The sequence below is a fragment of the Ostrea edulis genome, chromosome 6, assembly GCF_947568905.1.
Source record: "Ostrea edulis chromosome 6, xbOstEdul1.1, whole genome shotgun sequence".
Taxonomy (NCBI): domain Eukaryota; kingdom Metazoa; phylum Mollusca; class Bivalvia; order Ostreida; family Ostreidae; genus Ostrea; species Ostrea edulis.
Genome location: NC_079169.1, coordinates 6178459 through 6203884, shown reverse-complemented (window position 1 = coordinate 6203884; position 25426 = coordinate 6178459). Strand labels below are relative to the sequence as shown.

The 25426-nt window shown below is 34.3% G+C and overlaps 1 protein-coding gene across 2 annotated transcripts in view; it reads right to left on the bottom strand.

Annotated features, from left to right (window-relative positions):
- The window catches only part of LOC125683425 (leucine-rich repeat and IQ domain-containing protein 1-like), a 38148-nt gene that overhangs the window by 2854 nt on the left and 9868 nt on the right, over positions 1 to 25426 (bottom strand). For both annotated transcript variants that reach the window (XM_048924562.2, XM_048924561.2), the window contains exons 10-30: positions 22914 to 23033; positions 20226 to 20767; positions 19961 to 20096; positions 18342 to 18428; positions 16036 to 16171; positions 13997 to 14149; positions 13679 to 13829; positions 13308 to 13501; positions 11387 to 11514; positions 10466 to 10539; positions 10280 to 10373; positions 8592 to 8738; positions 7849 to 8265; positions 6984 to 7146; positions 5235 to 5357; positions 3470 to 3519; positions 3019 to 3264; positions 2043 to 2137; positions 1833 to 1943; positions 952 to 1084; positions 36 to 111 (exon numbers count right to left, since the gene is read on the bottom strand). In XM_048924562.2, the coding sequence (XP_048780519.2) occupies positions 36 to 111; positions 952 to 1084; positions 1833 to 1943; positions 2043 to 2137; positions 3019 to 3264; positions 3470 to 3519; positions 5235 to 5357; positions 6984 to 7146; positions 7849 to 8265; positions 8592 to 8738; positions 10280 to 10373; positions 10466 to 10539; positions 11387 to 11514; positions 13308 to 13501; positions 13679 to 13829; positions 13997 to 14149; positions 16036 to 16171; positions 18342 to 18428; positions 19961 to 20096; positions 20226 to 20767; positions 22914 to 23033 (3376 nt within the window). The remainder of the gene's footprint in view (positions 1 to 35; positions 112 to 951; positions 1085 to 1832; positions 1944 to 2042; positions 2138 to 3018; positions 3265 to 3469; positions 3520 to 5234; positions 5358 to 6983; positions 7147 to 7848; positions 8266 to 8591; positions 8739 to 10279; positions 10374 to 10465; positions 10540 to 11386; positions 11515 to 13307; positions 13502 to 13678; positions 13830 to 13996; positions 14150 to 16035; positions 16172 to 18341; positions 18429 to 19960; positions 20097 to 20225; positions 20768 to 22913; positions 23034 to 25426) is intronic.

The following is a 25426-nucleotide window of genomic DNA, read 5'->3' as shown; positions in this document are numbered from 1 at the left end:
CCATAAAATAACTCTATCACAACAAGTCAACTTACCACGAGTCGGACAGGCATCTGGGGGCCTATCCTGGGTAGGTTATTGTCCGTGGCATACATCTGTCTGGCAGGTATCCTGTAGGGTACATATTAATGACTCTATCAATTCTCTCATGTTTTGAAGAAATATTGTGGCCACATGGCTTTTGTTACTAAATTTAGGATCATTATTAGTTATTGCATATAGTGTATATCTAACATATAAAATATTGCTTTCCTCTATTTCTTAGTTATATGACATTGTAGAGCTGTTCAAACATAGCACTTTTTTCCCAATATTTCGTGACCTTTTTGCACCGAAAATTATCTCAAAGTTGTTTTTCCATGTCCAACCCAAACTAAACATGATAGAAACTTTTTATTTGACAAATTTCATATTGGGGTCAGTAGGAACCTGTGCACAAAGTTTCATGAAAATCTGAGAGATATAGCATGTGCCGACCTCTGCCTGATATCATAATGGACACCCTCTTAATCATTATATACAGGCTTGTTTTCTTGTGTTCAATTTCCAATATTTACATTACCATTGTTTTTGCCTTTGACATTTTTTACAAATTGTAATGATAGCCATTTCCTCATGAATGCGATGCAGTTGTAAACATTGCATGTATGAAATTTTGATAAATGTAGTAGGCGTATTTTAAGGGATGGGAATTCAAACAGAAAAGAAAGTACAATGTAAGTATAAGAAATATTTTTTTGATAATATGACATGGCTGCCAACATGATTCATTACATATCTTTTCAAAAATGAAAATTCATTTCTTAATTAAAGGAAACTTACACTATATAGAACATCTATGTCTATATTACACAACATATCCAATAACAATTTGTGCTCTTTCTGACCTCAGACTTGGAAATGAAGGAAAATTTAAAAAAAATCTACCAAAAGCAGTTAACAATAACTTACACAGGATTTGAAGTTTGCTCGGATTCCTCGAAGCTGCCCACATGGTTGTGAAGCCATTCAAATGTCCGACTGTTCCGGAGATTGGCCATCACCCTTTTCTCCAATTCCTGCTTATTGATTTCCTCCTGTCGAGCTGCAAAAACACATCATTGGTAATTTGCAAGTTATATGTGAGATTTTATTTTTGGGTTCTTGATCACTTGATAATTTGCTTGTTAGTGTAATAGCACTGTAAATACAAAGATAGTATCTAAATTGGGTCATTGAGATGATTTAAATAAAATCGATATATATATATGTATGAAATTTTGATATACATATATATATTCACATTTTCAACTGTTTTCTCCTATATAACACTATTACGAGCAATACGTATTTATCACTGTATAAATCCTCTGCGGGGTCAACAGAGGTCAAAGCTGTGCATATGAACATTTGTTAAAAGTAGGTAACACATCTACTTTTACTAAGGCAATAGACATCTAGCAATCGCTCTCGCTTACTACAGAAGTCTATCAATAGATGAAATCAACATCACAAAATGTACATGTATTTATGATTCTATTTGTATTCCAAGCAGTGGATTTTCATCAATAATTGATAAAAGCATTAATGTCTTACTAATGTATGTCTAAAATTTCGTCTGCTACAACTACACCCTGGCTGGTCATTGGTGATGCGGAACTGTACCTGCTGCTAGACGATGACATTAGGCTTTATGGAGTTTGATCACGTGACCAACCCGTATTTAAATTCCGATAAACATTTTAAAATGATACCCTATTTCTTAAATACATATTATATATATAATTTCTGATGTATGGAACACTCGATTTGATGAATTTACTTTCTAAATAATTGATGGAATAATTGATGACCTTGAAAGTACTCTTTTCGTGGAAGCGTCTGTCTTGAAGGCTGAGCTAGCGGTTTTCTAGACACGTTGGTTTCTTCCAGTCGCCTGAACAAGGCCAGCCTCTGTTTGGGATCTGTTTATAGGTCAGAAATTAATACACTCATAAACACTGGAATAAACAATCTGAAACACAAGAGAGGTGATGAAAACCAGCGTCTTGTGCAGTACTTACCTAGTTTGCCTAATTTCTTTCTGCGCTCCGCATTGTATTTTAATTTCTTAGCTCTTTGCATCATCAGGTGTGCAGTGTTAGAATCTTTGAAACCCCTACAACGAGAATTGCTAAAATCATTCAAATATAAAATGTACAGCATAAATCAAGAGTATTAACAAGATCACAAATCCTTCAACTCTAATGAGTGCTTTCACTAAATTTGGAAAATCTAACCAATGTGTTGTCAATCACAAGACTAGTCTAAGTTTTGCTAAATGCCCAATTTGGGGCATTTTTTTTAACTTGACAATTACGATTTTTTCTGTTATGTATTGTCAAAGCATGTTTGTCATATTTATTGTATCAGTGTTTTATATTTCAGATTTTTTAACATAACTCTTGAAATTTGTATATATGTGATCTTTGGCATAAGACTTAGTGCAATCTTGTTGTAAAATGATTTGCTTTATTTTTGATATGCTTGTCATTTATTTCCTTAATAAATGACCATTCTAATTTCTGACAAAGGTGTTGCGTTTCATTTTTATAATGGAGCTATATTTGTGCTAAACAGTGCACATCACCCCATCAGCTACATGTATATGAAATATTGTTGAAGTGAAAAATACATCTAAGATTAATTCAAAACAAAATCCTTCTAATAGACAACAAAATAAAATACAGGGGTATACATTTCAATCATTCAGTTCATCAAATCAGTAGAAAAAGTACTTCGCTTAATTCAAGAAAATAAGATTGAGTAATTCTACATGATATCAAATCATGACACATTAAATTTTAAGACTTGTCATTTTATTGTGTGTGAGAAATATTCATGAGATTTAGAGACACCATAAATTTGCAAATATTTGTTGTCATGAGCCAATCATTTGGCTTTCTAGTAAATGTTATTTCTCGTGAACATGTTTCTGATCAATGATTTGACAACAGAAGAAGTTAGAAATAAAAGACAGCTTATAAAAATATCACTCACCACTCCTCGGAGAGCTGTTCCTCTTTCTTGGACATGGCCGTTCGGTGTGTATCTGTCTCGCTGACGATAGAGGGAGGGTGGGGAACATGACCGTTCTGTTGAATATCGGACAGGGGCGAGTCCAGACCCCTCCAGGCACGGCGGGGGTTCGATAATGGCTGGGGCTTGTCTGCGAGGTTCAGAATTGAAATCTTCCCAGGGGGGCTGGGCTGTTTACCACTGGGGGGTTTACCAAGAACAGGGTGGCTACAGATTGAAAACAAACAATAAATTACAAAAGTTTAATTCAATTTTACAAATTATAAAAATAAATTCTTACTGTGGGCATCAAGTACAAAAAATATCAGCCATTCAAAGATCCAATTTTACATCACTAAATATGCATTATTTTATCCATCTCTTGTCACGAAGGAGATGTAATACACCCTAGTGGTAGCACAGAGGTACTTACTTTGCGGGAAGCTGTGGCGTTGGTGGGGGTTTCCAATCATCTATCATCTCCTAAAACAATTTGGTCAAATAAACAAGATGCTCATGCATGGGTCAATGAAATATCACGCAATGAAAATTACGAGTGTTGCATGTTGATAGTGCAGTGAGAGAAACTTTCATTCATACTCCAAAATTGAAAGTGAAATTCAGACTTAAATTTTTTTTCATAACAAAATTATGCCAAGGAAATTAACTTTCTTATTATCAATAACCTTGATCTGTGTCAAATAACTGTGGGCCAAGGTCACAAGTGTCTGGTCATGAGCAACCATTATACCAAATATGAGGTTCTACTATCAATTGCAAATTAATCATGTACAACAGATTGTATATAAAACAAATCTACCTTTGATCTTAAACTTAAAGATTTCACCTATTGATCACTATTGACACATTGTGCTATCTATGAGCTCCAGTACAAAGTTACAGCTCAGAGAATTGTTTTTAAAAATTACTTATTTTTACCAGTGACTTTAACCTTCTCCCAATAAACCATGACCAAATGACATCGACTTATAATATTTCATAATAAACAACATTTGGGTTAAATTGACTTTCTAATGACTTTTCTAAGATCTTTAAGATTTAACACATTTTAACTCTATGATTGATATATAGCCACACACTAGCTTTAATAGGGCCTGAAACCCTGATCCAGGGGCCATAAACTTGAGAATGTCATTAGAGACCTCCATGCTTCTATTACTATGCATCCATTTTATGTATCAGATGTTCAGTAGTAAAGAAGAAATACCACAGATTTTTAAGGTGGAATAAAACAGATTCTTAAGGTGGAATAACACAGATTTTAAGGGGAATAACACATTATCGTATGAATATAGATAATGACAAAATAATGTACTTAAATTTAATTGCTTAGCAAGGTAGCTCAGTAGATTAACATGCCCACTGCTAATCTGTAGATTGTGGATTCAAATCTAGCAGGTGTTTTGATTTTTTTTTTCCAGATTACTTTCTACTCAAACTGTATTTTTTTTTTAAATCAGTAAATTTTAAAAAAGCCTAAATTTTAAAATATTATTGTACACATCCTTTACTTTATATCCATTTCAGATTTCTCTGGTGTGTTATATCCCTCCTTAAAGATCTATTAATTTTCGCACATGATCCATATATTCAACTGTGGGGCCTGAACATGGTTATTGAGGCAGACATGCTCAATATAATCATACACCCAATTTATGTACTAAATGCACAGAAGACTTACAAATGTTTCATACACTTTTACTATGTAAGCCATAGAGCTGCTCCCTAGCACCCCAGACCCAGCAGCCATGCATTTCAAATCATTATCACTGTACACAATTAGTTTGGTTATTTATGGTGACCTTGAAAACTACACAGTGATGGATAAAACAGAATGCGATACTGTAAACCAACTTTTATTCAAGAAAATTTTATTTCGCGATTTACCAGTCGTGGTTTGTGGCAACTAATTTTCACGACCAAGATGACCTTAATCAAATGCAAGAGAAATTAAGGACAGATTCATGAAAAGAGATATTTAAGATGGTGAGATTTTCACAAACTTTGTGAAAATTTCTCACACGCAAATAAAAGTTGGTTTACAGCTTGTCATCTAAGAGATGCTCTGAACACTCTGAAAATTCAACCCCCTACCATTAAAAAAAAATCAGATGAAATAGAAAATAGTGCTAGTCGTTCTCTAAATGCAACTTCTTTATAAAACAAACAGGGAGCACCTCATCAAAGTTGAAGTCCTTAAGATCCACCTCTTGGAAATCAAATTCATCCTCATCTTCAAACTTGGCAAATTCCAGAGCCTGTTCCAGTCGTACTCTCAGGATGTAGCCTCGCCATACAGCCTGCATAGGACAATTACAATATCATACAGCCTGCATAGGACAATTACAATATCATACAGCCTGCATAGGACAATTAATACAATATCATACAGCTTGTATAGAACAATTACAATATCATACAGCCTGCAGAGAACAATTACAATATCATACAGCCTGTATAGGACAATTACAATATCATACAGCCTGTATAGGACAATTACAATATCATACAGCCTGTATAGGACAATTACAATATCATACAGCCTGCATAGGACAATTACAATATCATACAGCCTGCATAGGACAATTACAATATCATACAGCCTGCATAGGACAATTACAATATCATACAGCCTGCATAGGACAATTACAATATCATACAGCCTGCATAGGACATTTACAATATCATACAGCCTGCATAGGACAATTACAATATCATCCAGCCTGCATAGGACAATTACAATATCATACAGCCTGTATAGAACAATTACAATATCATATAGCCTGTATAGGACAATTACAATATCATACAGCCTGCATAGGACAATTACAATATCATACAGCCTGTATAGGACAATTACAATATCATACAGCCTGTATAGGACAAAATAGTAGTGTTAACTAAAGCTTGTTTTCATTATTATTACAAAATTTAGATAGATGCTTTATGCAGAGAAAACAAATTCATGGACTTTAAAGGGGCTGATTCACGATTTCCCCCAAAAATTTTGTTTTTCACTTTTTATGATCAAAATCTACTGTCTAATGTGTTTAAAAGATTTTACATAAAAATTAGGTTATATATTATCACAGATGCTCATTTTAGAGAGTTCATTATTTGTTTTGTAAACAAAGATTGCGGTATGTTATTGTTTACGAAATTTTCAAAAGAAATGGATATCGATTAAAATTTATTATATCTTTCACATTTCAAGCATTCTTCGGGTAAAATGAGTCATCTAAATCTTAAAATTTGTGACTATGCAAAATCAAGATGCTTTATATTACAAAATCAATATTTCACTTGTTTGTTTGTATTCCTAAAAAGACTTGAGTCTTTGTTTACATAACACAGATTTAAGGCTAAATTATTGCTTTTATTTTTGCATTCAGAAGGTCAAAATTTTGGCTGTCAACATTAAATAAGTTATATTTTTAATACTTAACATCAAAAATGAAAAATATTTTGTTCAAAAATCGTGAACCAGTCCCTTTAAAGAACCGTGTGAATATGTCATATATATGCTATAGTCATTATGCCATGATTATTTTTTTTCTTTTCTTTTTGTTATGTCATTTGTTTTGTTATTTTGACTGTATGCCAACATGGTGATGTCAATCAATAAATTGAAAATGAATTGAATTTACCTAATACTGCAGTATTTTGAGGTTTTGTTATGTTCACTAATTTTGGGGTAGTAAAATACATTTAGTGTCTGTGACATTACATAATGCTTAAATGATGTCTACAATTAAATTGATTACAAAAATTAAGTTAGCATGAAATATAAAGATTTCACAGCTCTTTGTAATTGATCTAAATTTGACAAATTTTTTCCTCCTCTGAAGTAATAGCAGCTCAACAAGACCACCTACATTGCTGCATAAGTTAGCTGTTAAATTAAATAGAAAAATCAAGGTCATTACCTGTATTTTAGTAGCTGCTCGGTGAAGCTCCAGTAGGATTTCATGGTCTGCCTCATTCAGTCCATGGCCCCTGCCCTGACCCCCCATGCCCCAGATCTGTCTCCTGACTCGGTGACCCCTCCACAAGGCCTGGATCTTGGTGGCTGCCACTTTCTGTAGAGAACTGTGAGCCAAACATACAAAGTCAGAAAAAATGATAAAGAATGGAAAATGTAAACTTCAACATTATGTGTTTTATAGTGTGAGGAAATTAATAAAGAGTGGAGAATGTAAACTTCAACATTATTTGTTTTATAGTGTGAGGAAAATGTAAACTTCAACATTATTTGTTTTATAGTGTGAGGAAAATATAAACTTCAACATTATTTGTTTTATAGTGTGAGGAAAATGTAAACTTCAACATTATTTGTTTTATAGTGTGAGGAAAATGTAAACTTCAACATTATTTGTGTAGTGTGAGGAAAATGTAAACTTCAACATTATTTGTTTAGTGTGAGGAAAATGTAAACTTCAACATTATTTGTTTAGTGTGAGGAAAATGTAAACTTCAACATTATTTGTTTAGTGTGAGGAAATTTATAAAGAATGGAAAATGTAAACTTCAACATCATTTGTTTAGTGTGAGGAAATTGATAAAGAACGGAAAATATAAACCTCAACATTATTTGTTTAGTGCGATGAAATTTGTACTTTCATTTGAAGTAAGTCATTAATAGATATTTATAGTACAAAATATAAAATATGAAATATATATAAATTAGTCATATTGTAGGGGAAAAAATTAAATTTCAGAATCTATAAATCATGAATATTTCAAGTTTTTCATTTGTAAAAGTAGATATTTATTTGATTTGTACATGTATACCTAAGTTTGCTGTTTTGGTCAATATCAAAGCCCATGTTAATATCTTCATCCACTAGAGCTTTGATTGTCTTCACAGAAATACCAGATGACTTCTTCTCATCATGAACTGTATGTATCCTTCCATCCACTGCTCGTTTCCCGTCCTTCTCTCTCTCCTCCGAGGACTTAATGGCACGCTCAAACATTTCCTTTGGGTTCAGGAGCTGACTTTCCCTCTGCGCTTGGCGCACAGACTTTGATGATGCAGGACGTTGACTAGATTTAGGCGTAGATGGCGCTGTTGGAATGGGAATTGTGACTTCTCCATATTCATGTGTGTACCTGTGTTCTTCTGCTAGCTTCTGCGTTGTATCACAATATTTGAAATACAAATCACTCAAGCTTCCTAAATCCCATGGGGTCTTATTCTTTTGTATACTGAAAAAAGTTTTACATCCATGATGCATATTGTATATATGTAATTCCGGTTTTAAATCTTATCAGTAATATTTTAATATTTTTAGCAATCTTGCAAGATTAAATGCATGAAAATTCAGGTTTTTTAAAAAGTTTTCTGTTGCTTTATGTCTTTGTTTTTCTCATTCAAAACCAATCACTCCTAAAAAGTTCCTCTTGTGCATAGATCGACAATGCCAATGTCATGAAAATAGATTCTCGTGAAAATTTCTGAATTCACTCTAATATGAACTTGATAGATGATCACAAAGACTAAATTTCACAAATTCAGGGAGTGCTGCAGATACCTGACATCCTGAAGTAAATTATTGGCCAGTTCTGTGTACAATCGACCTTGACTTAAACACATGGCCTCAAAACTGGTCCTAGATTTGACCTCTGACCCAGCGTCTAGCACTTTGTCATCTATTTTCTTCAAACTTGGCAAAACCAAACTGAAATCAAATGAGAGGGTAACTGAAAATATGGCAACTTAAGAAATACTCTAGTATACAATTCTTAACAATATGATGTTCAATATAAAGCTGGAATGAAATATACTACCTGAATTGCTTAATTGTCTTTTGGGGGACTTTGAAGTCGTAGATGTATATGAGTACATGTATTTGGGAATCAGAAAAATGATAATGTTCATAGTGTGGGGCAGAGCTCCAGATAAGATGCGTATCAGCGTAAATACTCATTAAATTTTACCAAATATGCATTAAAGTTTAAAATCAGGCGTACAATTACGCATTCGTGAATGTAAATACGCTTTACACTTCTAAAGTCACGCGTAGAGGTAACTCAAAACAACTGTATAAGACTAATTCTTATACGTCTTTCTTAAATAAACAGGTAGGGTGCGATCGAAAGCACATAAAAACTTATATTATTAATCGTAAACGATTGATTAATGGCACAGAAAATGGTACCGGACAAATGATATATATTTTTTCTGTTAAACTTACTAAGTTTTTACTGAAATGTCGCTTCTGCAGCATTGTCTTGCTAACTATTTGAAAGTATTTGCAAGAATGGGAGTCACACATGCATTCGTTTTACACAGATGGAATAAAACCAATTCTTGGTTAACGGTACAAGGTGAGGGGAATCCGACAGTAATTTGCAGTGAAAACAAAGTGCTAAAATATATATGAGCAGTATTAGGTTCGTCTAAATTTTAAAAAATGCTATAGAAAGTCACAAAAAAAGTCACAAAAACTTTAGACTTTGAAACTGATATTGTTTGGTTTAAAATGCTTTTAGTTTGTTGGTTATAACACTTTAGTTTACAATATGACAAATAGTTTTGTTGTTTGTTTGTTTGGTGTTTATGAAATTGTTTCAATACTGTACAATCACAGGGGATTCTTATCCATTTTGTTCTCAATCTATATGTTATATATAAATTATATATAGATTGAGAACAAAATGGATAAGAAGACCCTGTGGTACAATAAATGATTGTATATTTATGGGTGAAAATCCTTTGTAGTTCTTTTTATTATAAACTCTTCATTGTCATTGGGATTTTGAAATTTATTGTTGAGGTATTAAATTTTAATATGCCAGACACTCAGTCATATAATATCTGATTATATTTAGACTAAGTGATCAAATTCTGTATTGGTGGCAAACAGCAAAGATAATCAGTAAATTAACAAAATACTCTTTTGACTTTTTCTGAAAGGCAAAATACTCATTGATTTGAAAATCAGGGGGTAAATACTCTTTGTGGTAAAACATTATCTGGAGCTCTGGTGTGGGGACTGGTTTTTGAAAACATACTCAATATTATTCAGTTCTTTGACTAGATTCAAACATACCGATATTCAATATTATTAAATTCTGTGGCTGGATTCAAAACATACTCAATTTTATCAAATTCTGTGGCCAGATTCAAAACAAACTCACTATCATTCAAGTCTGTAACTAGATTCAAACTTAACGGTACTCAATATCATAAAATTCTGTGGCTGGATTCAACACATACTCAATATTATTCAATTCGGTGGCCGGATTCCCTGCTACACACAGACTCGCTAGATGAACACATTTTTCAACACTAGATGACAAGGAGTCAATTTCTGAAAAAAGAATAATCCAAAAAAATTCAATTATCGTTTAATTTTTATTTATCCATTAAATCTAAAATGTTGAATACAAACATTCAACTTACCTAGAACTTGGTTGTGACTTATGTCAAAATGTCTGAGAATCAGCAGATTATTTAATGGCACCAACTCTTCAATACTGAAAGAAAGAGAAAAATAATAAGTCTCCAAAATGAGGGGTCAAATCACATGCATAATACATGTCATCTATCTGATGATAGAAAAACCACTATGAACTTCCTCCTCCTAGTATGAACTGATTGATTGATTTTATATTGTTTCACATCCCTCCTGAGAATCTTTCACTCATTGCCAGTGAAGGGCTACAAAATTTAGGCCTATGCTCGGTGCTTATGGCCTTTGAGTAAGGAGGGATCTTTATCGTGACACACCAACTGAGACCCAGGTCCTCATCTGAAGGACCACCCCATTTAGTTGCCTCTTTCGACAAGCAAAGGGTACTGAGGACCTATTCTAACCGGATCCCTAGGGGACTATTTACAGGGGATAGCATGAACTGTGCTGTGTTATCTGTTTTATGATGCATGAAATCAGACAATCATTGTAGTTATTGTTACAGCAGAAGTACATATCGAGTGAGGACTCAGGAGAAGAACCTCCAAGAGAGGTACACAATCACACTGTATGGTATGCTGCATGTGATATTTCCTGTAAAAGCTTTGTATTATACTGGTACAGTTGAACTTCAGTATCTGGAACACTGATATCTCGAATACCCTGGATATGTCAAAAAGATTCTGAAGCCCCAACCAAATATTTTTAAAGTATTTTACCCTCGATATCTCGAATCCTCGGATATATTGAAGTTTTTTCCTGTCCCATTGAGTTCAAGATAACGAGGTTTGATTGTAATTATTTTTGGCTACAATCGACGACTTTGAGTGGACAATCACACTGTGCCTCCTTGACTTGCTAAAGTGATAGAAGAGGACCTCTACCAATGGTGGGTAGTCTATATAACATACCTATTTTGTGACAGATTGAGAACCTCTAACAGAGGTAGCCAATCACATTCTAGCTCCTCGAGGTCTGTAATACTGTTATCTTCCAAACACAGCACTCTCATCAACACATGGTTTCTCAGACATGGGAACTGGAAAACAAACACTGGGAGATATAGCTTGGTGTAATTTCCTATTTAGAATTAATACAGCATACTTTGTCTAAACAGGGTACAGTAAAACACAGTTACAGAGAACTGGCTTATAATGAATTCCCACCTACAGTAAAACACAGTTATAGTGAATAGGCTTATAATGAATTCTCACCTATAGTAAAACACAGTTATAATGAATAGGCATATAATGAATTCCCACCTACAGTAAAACACAGTTATAATGATCATGCTTATAATGAATTCCCACCTACAGTAAAACACAGTTATAATGAATAGGCTTATAATGAATTCCCACCTATAGTAAAACAGTTATAATGAATAGGCTTAGAATGAATTCCCACCTACAGTAAAACACAGTTATAATGAATAGGCTTATAATGAATTCACTTTTACAGTAAAACACAGTTACAGAGAATTGGATTATAATGAATTCTCACTTATAGTAAAACACAGTTATAATGAATAGGTTTATAATGAATTCCCACCTACAGTAAAACACAGTTACAGAGAACATGCTTATAATGAATTCCCACCTACTGTGAAAAACACAGTAATAATGAACAGGCTTATAATGAAGTCGTTACAATGAACAGGCTTACAATGAATTTGAGCTTACAGTAAAATACAGCTTGATTCATTATATCTGTGTTTTACTGTAGGTGAGAATTAATTATAAGCCTGTTCTCTGTAACTGTGTTTTACTCTACTCTGTAGTTTTAAAACATATTATAAAATAATTAGATATAACAAATTACATTTATAACGAATCAAATTTATTTGTCCCTTTGCACTTTGCTATAAGTGCATTCGACTGTAATCATTTGTTCCCAGCACTTTGCTATAAGCATGTTTTACAGTAATTGTTCGTCCCCAGAACTTCACTATAAGTGTGTTTCACAGTAATTGTTTGTCCCCAGCACTTCACTATAAGTGTGTTTCACAGTAATTGTTTGTCCCCAGCACTTCACTATAAGTGTGTTTCACAGTAATTGTTTGTCCCCAGCACTTCACTATAAGTGTGTTTCACAGTAATTGTTTGTCCCCAGCACTTCACTATAAGTGTGTTTTACAGTAATTGTTCGTCCCCAGCACTTCATTATTAGCATGTTTTACAGTAATTGTTTGTCCCCAGCACTTCACTATAATTGTGTTTTACAGTAATTGTTCGTCCCCAGAACTTCACTATAAGTGTGTTTTACAGTAATTTGTCGTCCCCAGCACTTCATTATTAGCATGTTTTACTGTAATTGTTTGTCCCCAGAACTTCACTATAAGTGTGTTTCACAGTAATTGTTTATCCCCAGCACTTCACTATAAGTGTGTTTTACAGTAATTGTTTGTCCCCAGCACTTCACTATAAGCAGGTTTTACTGTAATTGTTCATCATCAGCACTTCACTATAAGTGTGTTTTACAGTAATTGTTCGTCCCCAGCACTTCATTATTAGCATGTTTTACTGTAATTGTTTGTCCCCAGCACTTCACTATAAGCGTGTTTTACTGTAAATGTTTGTCCCCAGCACTTCACTATAAGTGTGTTTTACTGTAATTGTTTGTCCCCAGCACTACTCTATAATTGTGTTTTACTGTACTGTGAATTTTAAATCTCACTAGTATGAAATCAGAGTGCTACACTGGAAATTTTATAATTCATGCATTGTTATCTCATTTTAACTGGCCAATAATGGACCACTCCAATGAAGGCAAGGCAGAATGTAGACTACACACAGAATAATAATAAAAACAACAAAGAAAAACCAAAACACTGACTTGTTGTAGGTTGTTGGAGGAAGCCATCAGAGTCTGCAGTAGACACAACTTGCTGATGTCCTCGACAGTCTGGAGGTGGTTGTTGGAAATGTCAATCATCTGTAAAGTGGGTGTGTCATTCAATGCAGCTGTACTGATCAGCTGATTATGGGAAATCCTCAAAGTGTGTAGTCTTCTTAATGATTCCATACCACCTGAAGACAGAAAAGTTGCCTAAACAAGATTTTCTCATTACATAATGAAAAATATATACACTGTATATATAAAATGGATGAATTTTCAAAAAAGTTATGATTTCTCATTACATAATTAAAATTATATACACTGTATGTACATATCTAATAGATGAAGTTGAAAAATCTTTAACATACCTATTCTAGTGATCTTATTGTTACACAGATCTAGCCATCGTAAATTGGAACATCCTGATAATCCATGAATGGAACTCAAGGAATTGTGGGATAGGTCAAGAAAGGTCAAGTTACTCAGATCCTTAAGGTCAACATACTGAATGAAGTTTTCCTGTAATAATTAGAAAAAAGTACACAAATTTTCTCATTTACATGAACATATAGCAATCAATGTCTAGCAAAATTGCTGAGTTTTCCCCTGTTTGTGTATATGTGGAGACTTCTCATTAAATGAAATGTAATTACAACACCTGAGAAGTAAATTAATTTGTGAGTTACCTGTAAGTCTAAAAACTGTAGCTGCTTGCATTGTTGTAAGCCCTCTACCACAGTCAAATTACAGTTGGACATCTTAAGTGATTTCAATCCCCAACACTGTCCTAGTGTAGATATGTTACAGCCAGGCAAGTCCTGTAGCTCAACTGTACTCACCTACGAAAACAGGTCACTATACAAGTCATTTACTCTCAGAGAATTGTATAATGGTTCTATTAAAGTATGAATATTTTAATTAGCTTGATATTGTAAATAACTCAAAATTTGTATAAATACACATGTAAATACATTTTTCTTAAGTTAATTATAAACATTAGTCTTCTGTTTCATCTTGTTATCTAACACCTACATAACAGCTGGTTTAGTGTTAATTACAATGGCTGAACACCTATTGTTTAGTGTTAATTACAATGCTTGAACATCTATTGTTTAGTGTTAATTACAATGGCTGAACACCTATTGTTTAGTATTAACTACAATGGCTTATTGTTTAGTATTAACTACAATGGTTGAACATCTATTGTTTAGTGTTAATTACAATGGCTGAACATCTATTGTTTAGTGTTAATTACAATGGCTGAACATCTCTTGTTTAGTGTTAACTACAATGGCTGAACATCTATTGTTTAGTGTTAACTACAATGGCTGAACATCTATTGTTTAGTGTTAACTACAATGGCTGAACATCTAGTGTTTAGTGTTAACTACAATAGCTGAACATCCATTGTTTAGTGTTAACTACAATAGCTGAACATCTATTGTTTAGTGTTAACTACAATGGCTGAACATCTATTGTTTAGTGTTAACTACAATGGCTGAACATCTATTGTTTAGTGTTAACTACAATGGCTGAACACCTATTGTTTAGTGTTAACTACAATGGCTGAACATCTATTGTTTAGTGTTAACTACAATGGCTGAACATCTATTGTTTAGTGTTAACTACAATGGCTGAACATCTATTGTTTAGTGTTAACTACAATGGCTGAACATCTATTGTTTAGTATTAACTACAATGGCTGAACACCGATTGTTTAGTATTAACTACAATGGCTTATTGTTTAGTGTTAACTACAATGGCTGAACATCTATTGTTTAATGTTAACTACAATGGCTGAACACCTATTGTTTAGTGTTAACTACAATGGTTGAACATCTATTGTTTAGTGTTAACTACAATGGTTGAACATCTATTGTTTAGTGTCAACTACAATGGCTGAACATCTCTTGTCTAGTGTTAACTACAATGGCTGAACACCTATTGTTTAGTGTTATCTACAATGGCTGAACATCTATTGTTTACTGTTAACTACAATGGCTGAACATCTCTTGTTTAGTGTGAACTACAATGGCTGAACATCTATTGTTTAGTGTTAACTACAATGGCTGAACATCTATTGTTTAGTGTTAACTACAATGGCTGAACATCTATTGTTTAGTGTTAACTACAATGGCTGAACACCTATTGTTTAGTGTTAACTACAATGGTTGAACATCTATTGTTTAGTGTTAACTACAATGGTTGAACATCTATTGTTTAGTGTTAACTACAATGGCTGAACATCTATTGTCTAGTGTTAACTACAATGGCTGAACACCTATTGTTTAGTGTTAACTACAATGGCTGAACATCTATTGTTTAGTGTTAACTACAATGGCTGAACATCTCTTGTTTAGTGTTAACTACAATGGCTGAACATCTATTGTTTAGTGTTAACTACAATGGCTGAACATCTATTGTTTAGTGTTAACTACAATGGCTGAACATCTATTGTTTAGTGTTAACTACAATAGCTGAACATCCATTGTTTAGTGTTAACTACAATGGCTGAACATCTATTGTTTAGTGTTAACTACAATGGCTGAACACCTATTGTTAAGAACTAGAAAAAATAAACAGGTCATCAACACTTTCTGAGAATATATCAACCTAGTGTTAAGTTCGAATATGAAGGTTGCATTCATTGAAAATAATCACAAGAAACGCTTACAAGGACTGGCACTTATTATAACAGATACGGTGAATGAACATAAAATAATACTTGTCTGAGAGTGGACACCCTGGCAGCCATGACAATCGTGTCCTCACTCAGGAGTTGTAACTTTTTGGCTGATGTTGGTCGACGGATGCTCTTGGACGTCACAGACTTCAATTTCCAGGGTTCATTACTCACTTTACTGAAAAGAAGATTAAACTTGAAGTTTTGGATGTCATGATAGGGGATATGATGGTTGCCAGCGCTTAAGGGAAATTAACTAAATGATGCAAATAAGTGTGTCATGTAAACACCTAATATGACAACAAACGCACACTCCATTTATATTCACATGAGACCTAACAGAATTTGAACCATAAAACACATTTTTAGTTCTATCATAAATTAATCTACAACAAGAGGTACTGTGAGCATGCAATGCTCACTAAGAATACCCCCCGCTTACCCCAATCTCGCAAAGGGTGTTGGTAATAGGTAAAACTTCAGTATTATGATCCAAAAGGTATCTAGGAACACAGCATCTCCATGCGATGAAAAAAGCCATTAAAGAATTTAAATGGAAACCATATTGCTACTTCGATGTCCAGTGCACGTGACCTTTGACCTTTTGACCCCAAAATCGATAGGGAACATCTTCATCCCATGGGTAGTCCATATGTATGATATGGTGACTGTAGGTGGAAAGGATAACGCTTTAAAGCCCGGAAACCATATTGCTACTTCAATGTCCAGTGCGCTTGACCTTTGACCTTTTGACCCCAAAATCAATAGGGTACATCTTCATCCCATGGGTAGTCCATATGTATGATATGGTGACTGTAGGTGGAAAGGATAACGCTTTAGAGCCCGGAAACCATATTGCTACTTCGATGTCCAGTGCGCTTGACCTTTGACCTTTTGACCCAAAAATCAATAGGGTACATCTTCATCCCATGGGTAGTCCATATATATGATATGGTAACGGTAGGTGGAAAGGATAATGCTTTAGAGCCCGGAAACCATTGCGTCTACAGACGGACGGACGGACGGACAGACGGACGGACAGACGGACAACCCGATTCCAGTATACCCCCCCCGCAACTTGTTGCGGGGGGTATAATAATTATATTACGTAAAGTAAGAAAACTAAAACACATTTTAGTTCTATCATAAATTAATCTACAATTATATTACACAAAGTAAGAAAACTAAATTAAGCAGTGACACTAACAATCACATGACAGTCACATGACTTTGTGAGTTGACAGAAAAGTCTGACTTCAGTTTTGCTTCAGCTTGCCTTAAGATGAACTAAAAACATTAACTAAGGATCACAGTTAAAGTGTAGTTTTCAATTATCTAATACACTGTAGTAACAATACATAGAAAATCCGACAATGGTTGGATTATATTGTGTCACTATGTGGCCGCTGCAGAAATTTCAGTCACGTCAACTGTGCACAAATACGTAGTGAGCAAATAAATGCAGTGTATTTTTTTAATATGATTTACAGAAAAAATGTAAATATATGGAAAATGGTTCAAGGTGCTATAAACCAACTGAACGTCTTACAACAGGAATACCTTCCTAAATCTTTATGACTGTTTAAAAACAAAGACATGCGTCTCTCCTCGACACTCAGTCCTAACGATTTCATCGTTTCAATGCAGCATGGTTTAAAGAAGGAAACCTCCAAGTTTGAATTAATTCTAAGCAAGGGTTATACACTAAATGCATAGTACAACCCAATACTTAATGAACTCATCTGTATCTGATGTATAAAACACTGATTGATGTAAGTACCGCTGACTTTAACTTAGTTACTGTATACTGTAAAACTGGTTATTTACGCCGGGGGTTAAGCACATGATTTTCCACGTCCAACATTATGCATGGGGGAAAATACACGGTAACTGAATATGTTATATATTATGTCAAATATTTATATCTATACACAGGGGGGAATTTACACACCTATTACATGACCGCGTAATTAGTATAAATTCCCCCCTCGCGTAAATAACCACTTTTACAGCATCACTTTTTATTTATAAGACCTTGAAGTTCATTTTCACATAAGTTTATGAGGTAGGTCTATACACTTGATGCATTGATAAGGCTCTTGTGAAATAAATTTGAGTAAGTATGAAGTGCTGAACAAATTGAATATTTGTAAAAAAAAATTCGCCTCACTGATAAATCCATCAATGCAGAAATAGCATTATGAAATATTATAATTCACAATCATTTAAAAGAACAAAAATAGAAGAGCTATAAAGCTGACATGAGTCTAAATAGAAGAGCTACAAAGCTGACATGAGTCTAAATAGAAGAGCTACAAAGCTGATATAAGTCTGCATGTTTTTCGAACCTCCACGGAATGCACTCCTTAATCCACCGCAATCTTAGTTTTTCTGAACTTTCTGGCAGGCCTTGAAGCAAAAGTGATGACGTTTGTCTACAGAAAACAAATGAAATCAATCATTTAATGTGTGTAAATTTATCCTTTACATTTGTTGATGTCAAGTCTACAATTAAATCTGCATAAATGTAGTGTGATGTTGCAATAAAGAGTGTTTACATGTAACATTTCTGAAATTAGAATTAGATTGTATATTGTTTATTGTCCCTCTCAAGAATCTTTCACTCATATAGAGATGTCACCATTGCCAGTGAAGGGCTGCAATACTTAGGCCTATGCTCGGCGCTTATGGCCTTTATTTAAGCAGGGAGGGATCTTTATCATGCCACACCTGCTGTGACACAAGGCCTTGGTTTTTGCGGTCTTATCCAAAGAACTAGATTAATCATGCATATGTAATGGTTAAAACGTAAATATAAGTAAGAAAACTGTTTAATTTTGAGGATGATATATACTTTGGACTACAATTTGATAATTCTTGCATAATAATTATTAAAAGGTTTTATGCTTCTATATCTATATCTATATCCAAAAGACTAGTCAGTTCTTTTCTTTTTTTTAAATCATCTTCTTAAAAGATACCACATGTTGGGCAAATATGGCACACTTTATATCTAAGGGTTTTTTTACAAAGGAAGAAAAGTTGGCAAAAATGAAAGGAAAATGATTATCACTGATATGAACCCTTCAGGAAAAAAATCTGCAAAATATTTCTGACACTAATATTACCTGATATTTGATAAGGGCTGTTACAGAAATGATCAAATGGGGGGGTCGGGCGGCAAACAATATTTTTTTGTGTGGGTGGTCGTATTTTTTCATATTTTAATTGGTCCGTGGTTGGACTGTTAAAAAAATATTTATTATGGGTAGTGGGTAGTATCTATTGTTTTATTTTGTGCCACGTGGGTGTTGAGTTTTCAGAATATTTTTATTGTCGCTCTTGTCGTGATGGTTACAAAACGTCGGAGGGAAAATTGAAAATGTGCTTTCGAAATGCTGCTTTCGAAATCGGAAATCGGAAGTAACATAGAACTATTCGAGTTGTCGCTCTTTGCAGCGCATAACTTTCCATTACAGCACTCTTCAAATTAGAGGCGCGTTTAGTAGGGTCCCTTTGGACGTGATGGCGGCGAACTCTGTTCTGTAGATTATTACAGTTTACAGTGCATCGATTTTGAACTCCCAATCTTTCCAACATTCCCGCCATAGATGCCTTTGATTGTTGATGTGACATCGTTTCTTCAGAACTACTGTGATACAATGTCGCACAGGCATTACCGCGTCATTGACTAGAATGTTTGTCCCGAAAACCTCGCGAGATTTGTACCGTTTTCATTTTTAAAAATATTTTTGTGGTGGGTCTGGTTAGTTTTTTTTTTTTATTAGATGGGTCATTGTAAAATGAGTTTATTAATTTGATGGGTCATGGGGTAATTCTTTATTTTTTTTTATGGGTGCTTGGTATATACAAAAGGTGCCTCCCCCCCCCCCCCCCCCCCCCCCCCCCCATGCATCAGAAAGTATCAAGATACCGCACACATACAACTAAAAGAAAATGAACTCACAGCTTCTTGGAGTCATCCATTTCAAATATATCTAAATCCTCAATGTGTTCCCCTGCTGATTTGGGTTTTGATCTAGCAGATCTCGGAGTCCCTGTTGGGATTTCTTTAGAAGTGTTTACTCTTGCTTTCTCAAATTCTATGGAGAAAAAGAATATAATTAAAGCTAAGGTTAGACTGTTCAAATGTTAGAATCATACACACATGTACATACATACACACATACATACATACAATTACATGTAATACCTGAGGTGTTCAGCCTCACCTTGTTTTTTCTTGACTTCTTTAGTGACAAGCTCTTTAGCTTCCTCCTCTCTTTTTCTAGCTTCCTCCTCTCTCTTTCTAACTTCCTCTTCTGCTGCTCTTTTTCTAGCTTCCTCCTCCTCTCTCTTTCTAGCTTCCTCCTCTGCTCTTTTTCTCGCAGCCTCTTCTTCTTTTCTCTGTAACTCCTCTTCAGCTTTCCTCCTTGCTTCTTCCTCTGCTTTATGTTTAGCCTCCTCCTCCTCCCTCTTCCTTGCTTCCTCTTCAGCTTTCCTCCTCATTACCTCTTCAGCTTTCCTCCTTGCTTCCTCTTCAGCTTTCTTCCTTGCTTCCTCTTCAGCTTTCATCTTCACTTCCTCTTCAGCCTTTTTCCTTGCTTCCTCTTCAACCTTCCTCTTAGCCTCTTCCTCAGCTCTTCTTTTTGCCTCTTCCTCAGTTTTTTTCGTAGCCTCTTCTTCAGCCCTTTTCCTCTCTTCCTCTTCCACCTTCTTCCTTTTTTCCTCTTCTTCTGCCTTCCTTTCTGCTTCTACTTTTTCCCTTTTCAGTCTATTTTGAAAATGAAGACAAAATATATCATATAGAACCTTATTATTCTTTTTAAATTGCTTTTTCATTTCTTACAGAAATCATTGTCTACTGAAGAAAAAAACACAGCTGTGTAATGAGCAAGGTATGATTGACCTATATTTGGCCTCAAGAAAGGGGTTTAATTCAAATGAGCTCGATAAAGTATTTGATCATAATGTGAAAGTACTGTATATGTACTGCAAAGTGTATGATCAATTAATATCCCAATTCTGTAACATATTTTGTGCATGACATCACATTTCCCTCATCTTTTAAAGATGGCAAGAAAATGAGCACTTTTAACACAAGCTTTGCTTTAGAAAAAGGTGACTGGAATTATTTAACATGAAATTGGTAAACTGTACATATATGTGCATATAAGGTGGATCACAGATACATGTAGGTCAGTTGTATTAGGGTATTTCTATAAGAGGATTCTGCCAGTGACTCTCATATAAATCAAATGTTCACTATAATAATTCACTGTCAATTTTAGATCAAGATTCTATCATATTAATACAGTAAGTTTAAATCTGTCCCTGTAAGTCTCATTTAACAACAATACAAAGATATCAACTACATATTTTATCATGATAAACTGTGTTACCTTGTATTTAGTCCTCTCATATAATGAATAATTTAAAAGTTGCATTTTCTTGTAAATTTTTTAAACAATTGATCTTGATCCTATTAACTTAACTACATTTGTTGAGAAAAATTCAGTTGGTACAGTGGCAGTGCAGTATACCTGTTTTTATATTTTGTCCATAGTTCAATTCCCAGAAATCTTATAAGTGTAATATACATGTACATGTATTACATTAACATGCTAAAATTCTGTAAATATCATTTTGTCTGGTGCCTGCATTCTGTATTTTCAATGGAAAAACTACCATGCACAGACTCGTTTTTCATCATTTTTGATCAAATAGTAATAAATAATGTATTAGTGTTGTCATACTCAAATAGTATATGGATATTGTTTTGTGTCTTTATCTTTCAATGACGTGTACCACTAGGGTACACAATCCACCCGTCTGAAACTGTACACGATGCATATCTATGTTTGCATACTCGATGTCACCAGCTGTGACACTGTCATTTGCAACTACATTGGAATAAAATTACTGTCACATGCCTAAATCATTCTCAATCAGCTGATCAGATTTCACAGTCTTCAGATACGATCCGGACACGAATTGAGTATATATAGCCAAATAAATCCAAAATGATGTCACATTGACCTACTTTTAGGTCAGAATACACCTACTTAACTAAAAGTTTGATATCCTAGGCTTCGTAGCGCTCAAGATGTAGACACAATTTGAATACATTTAACCATAAAATTTAAAAATGAGGATAGAGTGACCTACTTTGGGTGCTGACACACCTTACCCCCCCCCCCCCCCCCCCCCCCCCCCCTATGCATCAACTGACCTAGTTTGATAGTCCTTGGCCTCACAGTGTGCACAATACGATCCAGACACAAAGCAGTGCTGTTACATTTAAAACAAAATATGCAAAAACTTGTACCCAATTCTTAAGAACTTTTCATCAATTTTTATCAAACTTGTAAACAGGAATTATGTTTATTCTTCCACGACTGAAAAAAAATATGCTGGAAAACTTTTTTGTTGTGAACTTATTTGTAATGTCAGTATCATTTTGATTCCACCATGATTTATCAATATGACACTAAACTTCAATATAATATAATTTGTATAGGAGTGCAATTTACTGCAATAACCATAATTGATAAAAGTTATTGTAGTAATGATATATATTATATACCTCCTTTTGTATTTTTGAATACATGTTTAAGATAGTGAATGTATAATTCCTAATTATCAAAAAGACAAACGTGCAGTGAAATTATTCTTTTTGTACACAATTTTGTCTCTAACACGGTTGATCATTTCCCGCAAAAACATGCCCTAAAGTATTGTGACATCATCAGTTTCAGTGGGAAATGTTCTTGATCCAGATCCCCACAGTGTGGTGATCCAGAAAGTCGGATTACACTCTGTGAACTTTACAGTATCAAAGCATGGACGGTTGAAGGGTAGAAAATAAAAATCAATAGATACTGAAATAGCTGAACATATTAGTGAGACCCGCCCCCTACCTATCTTCCTCCTTCTGCCTCTGTAGTTCATCCTCCATCTGTCTGACCCTGTCCTCCTCCCATCTCTTCATCCTCTCCTCCTTCAGTCTGTGTAACATCTCTTTATACTGCTTTCTTACACTGTGAAAAATAAACAGAATATGTTATACAACTCAAAATCTTACTGAGAGTGGATCATTTGTCAAGCAGACTGCTTCTTCACAACTCAAAATGACACAAAGACAAATGTTACAGGACAACACCCCCCAACCCACCCCCACCCCATCAAGATAATTTACCCCTTGGTCAGGACATCTTACCCCCCTTCTCAGAACATTGCCCCCTATTCAGGACATTTTGCCCCCTAATCAGGGTCTCACTCCCTGTTCAGGACAACTCATCCCTGCTCAGAACAAATTGTCCATCGATCAGAACAACTTGCCCTGTTAATGTAGATATTTCATTACTATTATTCTTTCTATGCATAATTCTATTTTTAAATTTTGTTTATGCAAAAAAAATATATCAATAATAAAGTTTCTCGGGCCAAAAATATCTAATTTTGATAAGACAGGCAAGTATCTTTTTTTACTTTTTTTTTTACTTGGCTGTAGCATGAGTTACCTTTCATTTTTATGTTAACTGTAGAATGAGTTACCTTTTCTTTCTCAAATATAGAATAGAAAATGGAATTTTTATTTCTATAAAAAATAGCTTCATATTACTTACTATTAGATGCAGTATACATGTACACATAATGAATATGTATTTAATAATTATTCTGATCAAAAAGATACATGGACTTCCAATTTTATTACAATAATTTGAAAGTTTTACATAAATATCTATAAGATAAGAGTCTACCTCATTTACCTCATTTAGATAAATAAACAAATATAAACTTGAGAAAAAAAATTCCATGCAGTACCTTTTCAACGGATGAAATGGGGCCTGAGAAACTAATGATTAATTTTTTTGACCTTACAAGCATGTATTCTATTATCTATATTAAGCATGGTCGTAAATTATGAAAGCAATCATGCTCCCCTCCACTTAAGATAATTTGTTCTTGTTAGGTCAATGTGTTTAGATTATTATTCTCATTTCTTTTGGATTCAGCAAAAAATGTACAAGTATGGCTGATTCCATATTCTATGCATTTAAAGGGAAACATTCATCACGAGATCAAAGGAGGATATAATTAAACCTCATAAATAACAAACTCTCCCTTATCTTTGATTCTCTACAAAGAATTAAATTCTTTCTAAAATAATGGGCTCCATGGGAGAGAGAACCCTGACATACTAACAGTAACTTGTATTAAAATCAATTACTGAAAAAGCATACTAATAGTTCACACAGAACATTTCTTTTGAAATTGACAATTCTTTTGAAATTGACATTGCTTTCATCCTCCACAATGAATACATGTTTGTTGCAAACTAATTTGATCCAGTTTTATAGTACCACCTGTCTGTGTAATCATTACCAAATATGAAGCGTCGTCAAGGTCAAAGGGTGCTTTGACTGTTTAAAGTAACGAATGGGTCAACCATATGATATTTTAGCACTTAAATCTAGTTTATATTTTTTTAAAATACATAAAAATATAAATATAAACAATAAAACGATTTTTTTCTATAATGCTTCTTACCTTCATTACCTGATAAAACAAAGAAAGTATTCAAATATTTACATATCACTGTTTCTCTCTAAACGAGGCAGTTGCATGCAGAGGGCTATAATCACAACTGTTCTAACTACCAGCAATTGTTAATCATTACCCTACATCATGAAAAGGTAAAGACAAACAGTGAACAATATCATAATTTCCTACAAAGAACAGAAAATTAAGATAGCACAAACATGGACCCATGGACATGCCAGAGGTGGGATCTGGTGCTTAGGAGGAGTAAGCATCCCCTGTCGACCGGTCACAACCACTATGAGCCCTATATATAGATCACATACATGCAGTAATCTGTAGTCAAAATCAGTGTGAAAAGAACAGCCTAAAAATTGGTATGAAACACATCAGACAGCATTTATCCTAAATAACCAACACAGTCCCTATGAACACTATAGCTAGTCTGGACTAACACAGTACCTATATTCTGTAACTAGCCTGGACTAACACAGTACCTATATCCCCTATAGCTAGCCTGGACTAACACAGTACCTATATCCCCTATAGCTAGCCTGGACTAACACAGTACCTATATCCTGTAACTAGCCTGGACTAACACAGTACCTATATCCCCTGTAACTAGCCTGGACTAACACAGTACCTATACACTCTGTAGCTAGCCTGGACTAACACAGTACCTATATCCCGTAACTAGCCTGGACTAACACAGTACCTATATCCTCTGTAGCTAGCCTGGACTAACACAGTACCTATATCCCCTGAAACTAGCCTGGACTAACACAGTACCTATATCCTCTGTAGCTAGCCTGGACTAACACAGTACCTATATCCCCTGTAACTAGCCTGGACTAACACAGTACCTATATCCTGTAACTAGCCTGGACTA